Consider the following 11,156-nt stretch of genomic DNA (forward strand, 5'->3'; position numbering starts at 1 on the left):
ACCATTAGAACTGTCTAATATATTTTGTAAAAGTTACATCTGATACAGGGATAATTCCCTGATTTAGTCTACCCAATGTTATAAGCTGTTATTAGTAAATATGTATAGTAGTTTTAAAAGTGAAATTAAATGAAACAATTACATCACTTGAACATATAAGCCACTATTTCTAGGCATATGAAATAATCATGAATCACCAACTGATCATAAACTTTTTAATCTGTCTGTGTGATTATATTTTCTTGTTAAAATCTCTTAGAAAATGCAAAAAGAGGCTGGATTACAGAAACCTTAAACTATGTTTAATAATTTTCATATAATTATATGATGATTTTAATTGTGTATGCCCGAAGGAATTTTTAATATCCACAAAATTTTAAGGAAATAACAGATTATCTTAATAATGATGCAAGTAATGCATAATGTTATGTATTTCAAGTAAAGTCTCACATATATTTAAAATAAGGAAAGGGAATATAAATGTTATAGAAATTGTATGCATACTATAATGTTGTAACATTTCCCTGTGTTTTTTAATATACATGGATTGAAGAGTAGCTTTACTCCTGAATTTAGAATAAAAACTAGGAATTATGCCATTCCTTAAAAAGTGTCCACTTGGGTAGTAAAATATATTTTTAAAAGAATATTAGTAATATTCTTTAGAAAAGAAGATCTTCACTCTGAAGTTAATTGTCAAGTAATAGATAATAAATAATTTAAATGAGGGGAATTCAGTACTCTTTCAGAAAACATCCTTAATGAAATTGTTTCTTATATGTATTTGTATATCACTTACATTAATAGTTTAGTATTTAAGTTATGTTTAAGTAAAATGATAAATAATTTGTTCTCCATGGAAAGCTAATTGAACCTATTTAAACCTGATGCATTGTTTCTTAATCGTAAATTCTAACTTTGCAATTGCATGTCTAATGATCTTTGTATATGAACAAGCTTAGTTAGTTGCCACATGTGTCAGACAAGGAGACATTTCTGCATTATCATTTCAGTGTGACTAAGATTTTTTTCTTTTCATTTAATTATGAAACTTCTCATTTACTGATGAGGGGAAAAAGATCAGACCCAGCCCATATTTCAGGTATTCCTTTGGGTTTTTACAAATATAATTGCATCACCGAAGACTGACAAGCCCTGTGGAGGCTGTGTTCCAAACAGTCTCATCGCAGGGCGTGAAGGGCAGATGCAATACGTAAGGGACTGGTTGGATTTTAAGTCATGCTCTTATGCTCTTCATTGTTCCAACTGATACATAGAAGAAATACACAGTGCAGCAGATGCCAGTGTTTAAACTACAGTTCTGTAACTCTTGGCCCCAAAGCATTCCAACCAGGGGTTGAAAGAATGCTTTTTGATTTGCTTCTGTGATACAGACATGTCTCATAGGAAACAAGATGTCTGTCACTGAACATTTTTGTCATGTGACAACCCCGCCTTCCCATGCTCCCTTGTTTATTGCTGACTGTGCTCTTGTTTCCCTTCAAGGTCTGGCGCACCTGATGATGGGCGACCAAGGTATGGGCTCTGTTCCTTTTCCACTCTGCTTCCAGTGTGTCCTTGTTTCGTAGCTGCTTTCACGCCATCACTGCCAAGGATGGGCACATGCTTGCAAATTAGCTGGCTGCAAATTAAATACATACTTTTGTTCACATTTTTTTTTCCCGTGTGTTATTCTTTTTATATGTCGGTTTGATTTGTGGTTTGCTCCTTTGACTTTTTTGTTTTTGTTTTTGTTCATTCTTTGCACTGTAATATCTGAAAATAAATGAGACATAAGGACTTGTGATTGAAAGATTCCATACATTTATCAGCATATGCAATTTTAAGGGTAGTTATAGTAAAGAAAAACCAAGAACCGTCACAAATTAATATTTGAAAGGGGATATTCCGTTTAACCTCGTGTACCAAAAAGAGTCCATTTTTCACCCAGTGCATGGCAGTTTGGGAACATGCAGACATCTTTGGCTTCTGGCTTCTAGAATGCTGAGTCTAGTGCTCCACAGAATCAATACTTCTTTTACCTGCAGTCGTTATGTATCTCCTCTTTGTGTCATATTTTAAAGTGAGCATGGGCTTTCCAATTTCCTTGCATGTACTGCCTTTTTAAAAAAGGCAGGATTGTCAACGTATACTGATTGTATTTCCATTTGTTTGTAAACCCTTACTTATGCTTTCTTGATTAATTTTCAAAGAGTAGTGCATTTGCATATTTTCATAATTCTTATTGTTGTTTCTCTCCTCTTTATTCTCTTTGTATGGAAACCCTTTCTTCATGGAACCATTTCATCAAATCAATAGGTAAAAGTAAAGGTATTACACTCTTTTATTTCTACTTAATATCACCTGTATGAATTACAGCGTGTCTAAGTTATGCAAATGTATTTGCACATTGTGGTATTAGTAATGGGCACTGGGAGGTAGGTATGAGTGTTAATGAATATTTTATGAACTTAAGGTAAGAGAAAATCCATCAAAATGTTTCACTCTTTGTTTCTCTTGCTCTTTAGTGTGATTTTTTTTTTGTCAGCTGCTTATATAATTAGTGTATTTAAAAATTAGCTACAGGTTTCGGCGTCAGTTTTTGCAGTGTCATTCAATGGCAATTAAACGCTGTGTGTAGTCACCATAAATATGCCATCCTCAAACTTTTAACTCTGGAGCCCACCTACCCCTGCCATTCTGCCTTGGGATGTAAGTCTAAGCATGCGCAGCATTGAAATGGCCCCGCTCATCACCATGCTGTCTGCTAGAGGTCATATGTGCACATTAACTTCCTGATATCCCGGGAAAAGCAGTGCTCTGAAAGAGAGAAACAGAGGAGCAAGATAAGCCCGTTCTTTTTCTGTGCATCCTAACTCTGTGTGAGGACGTTGTCCACCAGGCTCCCATCCCTGCACCACTGGGTAAGTCAGGCATGTGTGCCCTTTGACAGCATTGGTGCCACATTGAAAAGCATGTATGACACCATTTAGAACCATCCCCATTGTGTTTAGTGTTTTCATTGAAAGGAGGTCCATGGTAGGCAGCTGTGACAGATATGTACCATCACCTTTAAACTAAACATTTTAAACAATGTATCAGTGAATGCACCTTGGTCTCCAGTTTTTTTGTTGTTTTTTTTTTTGGGGGGGGGGTTACATTTTGTTTTGTTTTGTTTGCATTTGTGTGTTTTTCCCTGGTTATTTTAAACACAAGAATGTATCTTGTCCTTGAATTCTCTGTATCTTCCTTATGCTCTGAATCCGAATCCGGTGAATTGGGACCAAAGCCCCCAGTTCTGCAGCGTCACGTTTGTGTCATCTGGCAGGGACACTTTTCTGCCTAAACAAGCACCTGAACATGAGCTGAGCAATAAGGAGGAAATGGTATCGATGTTTTAAGTGTGTCAAGTAGAGCTTTAGAAACAAATGTTGTTTGGATACTTTGAGTTTATAAAAAACAACATATGCTTATTGCAGTTTGTGTTTGGGTCAACCGGTTTTTTTAATAATATAATTTGATCTCGTTTTAACCTTCCAGCAACATGCGAATGACAGTATGTACTGATTCTTTTCGTATGCCATTGGTATTTTGTGTACCATTTGGGGTGCTTTTAAAACTTGTTTTTGAGGACAAATTGCCACTCATTTTTCTTTCTTACGTGGGCATTTCCCACCTATTCCTTAGTGTAAGATTCACAATGGCATAGAGTGAACTGTATTTATATTTTATTTTACTGGCTGGGTGAAGTATATCTATGTGTGTTTGTGTGTATGTCCCTGTGTATATTGGTATGAGTACATATATGTAGACAAAACTTTCTAAATATGCACACATGTATTCATTATGATGTGAAAAAGTAAGCTTTAAAATAATTCTCTAATTATATAATCTATTAACACTACCTAAGGAATCATTCATGTTTATATTGAGCTGGCGTTTGTTTTGGAGTAATTAATGTCAAGTGTCACTTCATTCCGTGTTCCTATGCCAGACCTAAGTGTTTTCTGTTATGTGTGTCAAGCATATTTTCTGCTAAAGTTTTCATCACGTTGTATTCATCAATCTGCACAAAACTACAGAGGCCAGGACTTTGTTTTTTCCTTTACATGCTTCGGTGAATGGGACCAGGATGCTTTTCGATATTAAATGGGAGAAAGAAGATGGAATTGAGTATTTTGCAAATAACACGCAACCTTTGCATGTTGTTTAATTCGGTGTCTAGAAATGAGAAATGTGATTTGTAAGTTTTCCTTAATTGCAAGTTAATTCAACAAATCTGTATTCTAGATCAAAAATCCAGTCTTGACGATGCCATGCATCCACACCCAAGGAGTGTCATTTTTAATAGGGAAATGAAAACGTGAGCAAGGGAGTCACATGACAGAATGGAAGTGCTGTGCGGGTGGGAAGAGGCAGTTAGAAACATAACATGAATCGGGGTTGCTCATAGGTTGATGTCCTTGCCTGTTGGAGAAGTCGCAAATTGTCTAGTAACTTTACATTTTAACTTCCTCTATAGGTTAGATCCTAGTTGTACATAAAATGCCCAGTCTAAAATAATAGATATGGATTGTAAATTCATGCCTCCAAATATTTCTGTCACAATATAATCTTGGGGAATTTTTCTTGACACTACTTGTCTCTTTAGGAGAAGTGATTTCAGGGTCTCTGGATTAATGTCTTTTTATTGTTTTCGTTAATCCAGAAGCAAAATTGGATTCAGGAGTATGATTCTCTCTGGATTAATGTCTTTTTATTGTTCTCGTTAATCCAGAAGCAAAATTGGATTCAGGAGTATTATTATTATTATTATTATTTATTTTTTCTGTATGGATTCTTAAATATTTTCTAAAAAGTTAAATGCCCAGTGATAAATGAATACATTTCATTAAAAAAAGAACAAAAGGAAATAAAGTAACTCATCTAAAGAGAACATTTCCTTGTGATAACCTTCATCTTCCTCCCCAGTCCTCTCTGTAGAGGTAAGCACTGGGATCATTGTGCTGTATCCTTACAGAGTTGGTGTGGATCCTTCCATACTCCCTAATTAATTTTTTAGGGTTTGGAAACTGACCATTTATACATCATAAAAACAGCTAAGTCAACTAGAGACACTGTTATGTGCTCACAGAATCAAAATGAATGAAGTGGAAGCTTTCTCCTTTTTCCCATAGGACATTGTGTTTCATATTTATATTTATTTTTTGTTAATCCTCACCCAAGGGTATTTTTCCATTAATTTTTGGAAGAGTGGAAGAGAAAGGGAAAGACAGAGAGAAACATTGATGTGAAAGAAACACATGGATTGGTTGCCTCCTGGATGAGCCCTAACTAGGGCCAGGGCCCAGGGAGGAGCCTGCAACCAAGGTAGGCAACCTTGACCCATGACCCTTTGGTCAGCAGGCCGAGGCTCTATCCACTGAGCCAAACTGGTAAAGCCCTGCCTCATATTTTTAATTGGTCATTCTGTTTCAAACTCTGGATTCAGTTATTTGGAATAGGTTTCATGTTTTATAAGCAAGAATATGTCACCTTTAACTAGATACAGTTAGGAATAAACACTCTGTCAGTGATTTATAGCTTTTTTAGGTATAGCTGAAGAGATATTCTCTAGAAGAACCCTGCTTGTGACTAGATGGATCCAAATCATTGTGAAATTGTGGTTGCTTTCTTTTTAGATCTGTAATTTGTCATTGGTATTGTTGGGGCCATTGATAATGCTAATAACTTCATTCTCCATTTTATTTTACATATAGGTTTATCTCCTTACCTGGGAATTTACTTTTTTGTTTTGTTTTTCCATGTGTGTTTAACTGGTCATTTCATTCCAACAATAATTAAATTATATTTTACTATTTAGTTATATTTCAATGGTTGTATGAAAGTAATGAGTGAATATTTATATGAGAACATGTTTAAGTAACTTGCACTGCAGATCCAGCCAGCATGGGCTAGTTAATAGCTCAAGAGCTCAGGTCAATAGTTGCCAGATAAGTGTTGATGTTTTGATTGGAGGCCGGATTTTTTCTTCATACCCATCATCATAATTGTAATTACATATTTATATGAGATTATAAATCTAACGTCAGCTGTTCCTAATAGAATGTAAGCTCCATGAGGGCAGGAAGGTTGTCTTTCTTTTTGGCCATGTGCTTCCAGAGCATTTTTCTAACTATCTTGGCTATGTCATTTTCATGACTTAAGTATGTGAATGGGCAGGGAGCATGTTGGAAGAGGAATATGTGAAGAAGGACATGGAGGGTTTGGTGTGGGCAGAGTTGGGGGTGGAAACGAGAAGGAAACTTACTCAAATAGGTAGAAAGGATAATAGCAACAGATTGCATGGAATCCTCTCAGCCTCCGTCTCTAAGGTTTCTTTTGCTTCCGATCATTCGTATCCTTTTGCAAAGTTGCAGTGTATCTTTCCAGTAAGGTACCAATCTGCGGTCAATTTAATATGCCTTAGCATATGCACAGCAATGGGTCTGTAAGGAAATGAAATCAATAAATTTTTGTGTTTTAGGTTTTCAAAAGTTGTCATGTTATTCACTGTCACAGTGGCAAATAGTCAAATTTTGTTTTCTAACTTGCACTATTCGTGCAAAAGCAGGCACAGAAATGTTACTGCAATTCAGATCTGATGTTCTCTTTTGTGGTTCTTTTTTTACTCACACTGTGTCAATTGTGATATACTATACCATAAAACCAGTGTTTAAATGGGGTTTGGATTGTAAACTTTCAAAAAAGCCAAAATTTGAGACTTATCTTATATGAGAATATTTACTTTTCATTGCATTCATAAATCATACAGCATATTTGCAAAATAAATGTTCATTTGACTCTTTCAAATGAACATTCATTGTTTGCTTATCCTGGTTTCTCATAGAAGGCCAAGGTATTACATGTGTCAAGCATATGATCACACATTTTATAAGTGCCAAAATTGTAATGTACTAGTGAAAATTAAGTTCTTCAAATAATTTATGAAGAAAATAAAATTAGATTTTTCTCAAAACTAATTGTATTAATACCTAGATATAATTGATCACTACAACTAATTGATAAGCAACATTAAAATTATGTTTTAAAACTTTATCTGTAATTTCACGCCATGGTGAATATTCTATAATATTTTCTCTTAGATAGATTTGAGATTTTTAATATTTATAGAAGAATAAAGCACTTAGTATGTTTTATACATTCTGTTTCCAAGATTTTTGTTACCATCTTTCAACTATAGTGTTGGTATATAGCTAAGTTGTCTGTGAAGTACCCAGCTCCTAGTCACCAATATCATGATGCTTATTTGTTTTACAACTCTTACATACATTTGCTATGGTTTCTGATGTAGAACTAGTTTTGAAAATATCATTTTTCTTTTTTTCTGTGTGGCATATTAAATCAAATTTCCTCATCTATCTTCATAATATAAAGGTCTTTTTAGAAGCATTTGTGCCATGGGTAAAATCTTACTGTATTTAAATGCCTATCTTTGGTGCATATGGAAATTAAGAAATAAATTAGTTTGAATTGTCTATTATGATTTCTACTGTTGCAGTCCTGGATGCTCTTCATTTGCAGCCACAGCACATGGAAAGACCAGAATACCACTATGTAAAATCAGATATTAAATGTCTGCTTCATCAGTAAGATGGACATAGAAGGCTATGTGACTATTAGAAATGGTATTAATTTTGCAGTTCTCCTTTAGCCTACATGCTCATCAGTTCTTGATATAATCAACAAAATTTACTTGAAGAGTAAATATGTATTATCTCCTGTGGCAACTTCATCAATTTTGTCATTACACTTATTACAAATAAAAGCCCCAGCTCCTTTGTATCTCTGCTCATTTGGCTCTGTGATGAGAAGTTTTCCATGTACTTATACACGCTATAGAAATGATGACATGAATGACAGATAAATTTAACAAAGATTTATTAGACTCGAAGGGATTAATTTATCCTCAGAAAAGAGCACAGAAAGAACTCAACAGCATAACAGTTTAGAGACTGAGGTGGTAAAATGTAAATTTAGATGCTTTATTGAAATAGTAAATAGCAGAACACTTAAATTATGACATACTGGATTTTAAAAGGATGATTCCTTTTCCAAAGGAAATGATTTTTTTTTAAAGATTCCAATCTTATTTACATTTTTAAAATGTATTTTGTGAGTTTAGTATTTTTTTTTAAAGCCAGCATCACCACAATTAAGCTGGTAAGAGGGTGTTTCTTAAATTATGCTGGCCAGTGATTTTAGAGAACAGTGTAATTTCCCAGAGTGCTAAAGAAATTTGAATCTTTAATTATAATTATAGAATTGTAGGGTAGGAAAGAACATTACTAATTATCTTAAAAAATAAACCTGTTGACACTTTTTGAAATATAAGACATGATAGGGAATATTGCTTATATAATAGCAACGTGATAGATACTTTGATTTAAAATAACTGATATATAATAACCAATCTTAGAGATTTTAAAGACTCTGTCCACTTACACACTAGTAATCATAATACAGGGTTTCATCCTCTTATTCTTAAAAAGTAAATTTAGAGGTAGTTTTAAGGAAACCAACCATAGAGTATTATATAGGATACTTTTGCTTCTCATTTTTAAGGTTTCCATTTTAGGGGAGTAAGATTGCACTTTTTAATGGGGAAACAGTATAGTATGTTTGCAAATACTACAATGAACATTGGTAGAATAAAACATTAAAGATTGATTCTACTCAACCAAAATTACTTAGTTATTTCTGTAACTTCACACTTTCACACTCCTTTACATACAATGATGACACTGAAATGGACTTGGCTCCCTATTGAACAAACTTAGGAAATCATTGGTTATGAACTGCTTTTTAGATTCAAATTTACAGTATGAAGCATACAGGGAGGTAAATATTTTCTCATGGACCAGAAATACCATCCAGAGACAACTTTTTCATCAATTAATGTTTTGTTTTTTTCACTAAGGATTTAGAGTGATATCTGAGTTCAGCTTATACTAACCACTTAGTCACCTGAAGACCAGATTTTCACGGAAAAGCTAATTAGAGAGTTCTCTTTTTAGATATCTATCTTTCCTGGAAAAGTAACAACATATAATTACCTTGAGATACTTAATCGTTAGCTAATCTTCTCACATCCTTCAAGGATTTTCTCAAATGGCACCTTCTCAAGAAATTTGTCTTTACCATTTTATATAAATTATAATGTTTCTCTCCTAAAACTGAACAATCTAGTTTCTCTTCTGTAACAATTATTATCTTTTAACACACTTGACATTTTTAGTTTATTTTGTTGACTGTTTATTGTCTGCCTTTCTCCCACTGGAAAATGAGAAGGCAGAGATCTCTGCCCTGCCTTCATGTATCTCAAGGGCTCCTGGAACAGGGGCTGGCACAGTAGGTAATCAGTAATTCTTGTGTAATAACTGACTGATTGGCTAAACAAGTTATAAAATTTCTCTTTAAAGTTTAATTTGGATGTTATTTCTTTCTCATCAAATGCTAATTTGCACATTTCTCTTTTTGTGTCAAGGTAAATCTTATGAAACACAAAGCAAATAAAATCAAACTAAATTTTTCTCCTTGGACTGGGCGTGAGGAGGATTCTGACTTGACTCTCTTGATCTTTCTTATTTTCTGTCCTATTTAGGCGGTCTCAGAGAATTTGAAAGGGACTTGAAAAACCACTCCAGCCGCTGTTGGTCAAATCTTTCCTTTAAAATTTCTCTACTATTCAGTCTTAAAGGGATGTTTCTTTAAGGGACAGTAATTCATCTTTACATGTCTCTCTGTATATAACAGGTAACTGGAAGAGGCTCCTGGAAGTTCGGCTTCTAACTAACATGTGGCTTTTAGGAAGTACCTTTTGGCACTTTGTGACATTGAGAAAGCTTCAGAGAATGAAGTGGATCTCTGCTCCTTTCCGCTCATGTGACTTACCCCGGGCTTCTAACATTAAAGGAAACAGATTCAGTCTTCTCAGGCCCTCAAATAGCTACCTACACTCAAAGGGCCTCTGAAATTTTTCCAATCCAAGGAAAAACGATCATGTGTTCGACTGCATCATTAGCGAGTAGTACGGGTCCCCGGCCTGCTGTCTGTCCCAAGTGTGGAACCTGTGCTGAACAGCCATATGGTAGGAAATCTCTCAATTAAAAGGCAACAAAACTGCAGTCCTAAGGCCACATTTCCCTTAAGAGAGAGTCGTATCCCTTGTCCTTTTAGTAGAGGTAGAAACACAGAGTGTCCGAATGGTTTCATTCGATCTTAGTCACTATTCCTGGAATCGCCAATCCTTATGTAAGACTGTTACACCTGGTGTAAAGTCACAGCTATTAGAATAGATGTTTTTAAGATTTTTGACATTAAGTGTAAACAAGAGGATAATAATAGTTACCGTTTTTCAGGACATGTCTTCACACATTCGGATTATATCTACTTATACCAAACATGTGTTCCCCTAAATGCAGGTTTTCCTTTTCTGCTTGGCTTCTTGGCCTAGGAATTACCATGTGGCTATGACTACACGATAACTCATTTAGAATAGGAGAAACACCAGTAAATTGTTAGTATTTACTTTTATTACGTAGCCCTGCTATAGACCACAAAAGTACACTGCTGAGATAGTGAATAATTCAGGAAATAAAAATGACTTCCATGTTATACAAAGTTTCTAAGCAATATATATTTTATTTCTTTGGCCTCAGTTACTGGTCAGCTGGCCCAGTTTTTGTGTGTTTTTTTTAAAATATTTTATTGATTTTTTACAGAGAGGAAGGGAGAGGGAGAGGGATACAGAGTTAGAAACATCGTTGAGAGACAAACATCGATTCAGCTGCCTCTTGCACGCCCCCTACTGGGGATGTGACCGCAACCCAGGTACATGCCCTTGACTGGAATCGAACCCAGGACCCTTCAGTCCGCAGGCCGAAGCTCTATCTGCTGAGCCAAACCGGTTAGGGCCGGCCCAGTTTTTTCATTTTGTTTCCTGGACTTAGCATTATAAAGGCCGTAGACATTTGGAGAAAATTAAATTACTCCTTTCGAGGAAACAATTACATTTAGATTGGGCTTAAGTGCTGCCAGAAGGATGGAAATCCCTAAATTGGCTAGTGGTGATTTCATTTCACAGTGACTCCCTC

General features: G+C 35.1%; 1 protein-coding gene across 1 annotated transcript in view; it reads left to right on the forward strand.

Moving 5' to 3' along the window:
* The window catches only part of NRXN1 (neurexin 1), an 889,774-nt gene that overhangs the window by 1,603 nt on the left and 877,015 nt on the right, over nucleotides 1–11,156 (forward strand). Inside the window, exons 2-3 of the mRNA XM_015557923.1 lie at nucleotides 1,507–1,536; nucleotides 2,320–2,331. Coding sequence (XP_015413409.1) covers nucleotides 1,521–1,536; nucleotides 2,320–2,331 — 28 coding nt within the window. The 5' untranslated portion in view covers nucleotides 1,507–1,520. The remainder of the gene's footprint in view (nucleotides 1–1,506; nucleotides 1,537–2,319; nucleotides 2,332–11,156) is intronic.

Source organism: Myotis davidii, unplaced genomic scaffold (assembly GCF_000327345.1).
Source record: "Myotis davidii unplaced genomic scaffold, ASM32734v1 scaffold6, whole genome shotgun sequence".
Lineage (NCBI taxonomy): Eukaryota > Metazoa > Chordata > Mammalia > Chiroptera > Vespertilionidae > Myotis > Myotis davidii.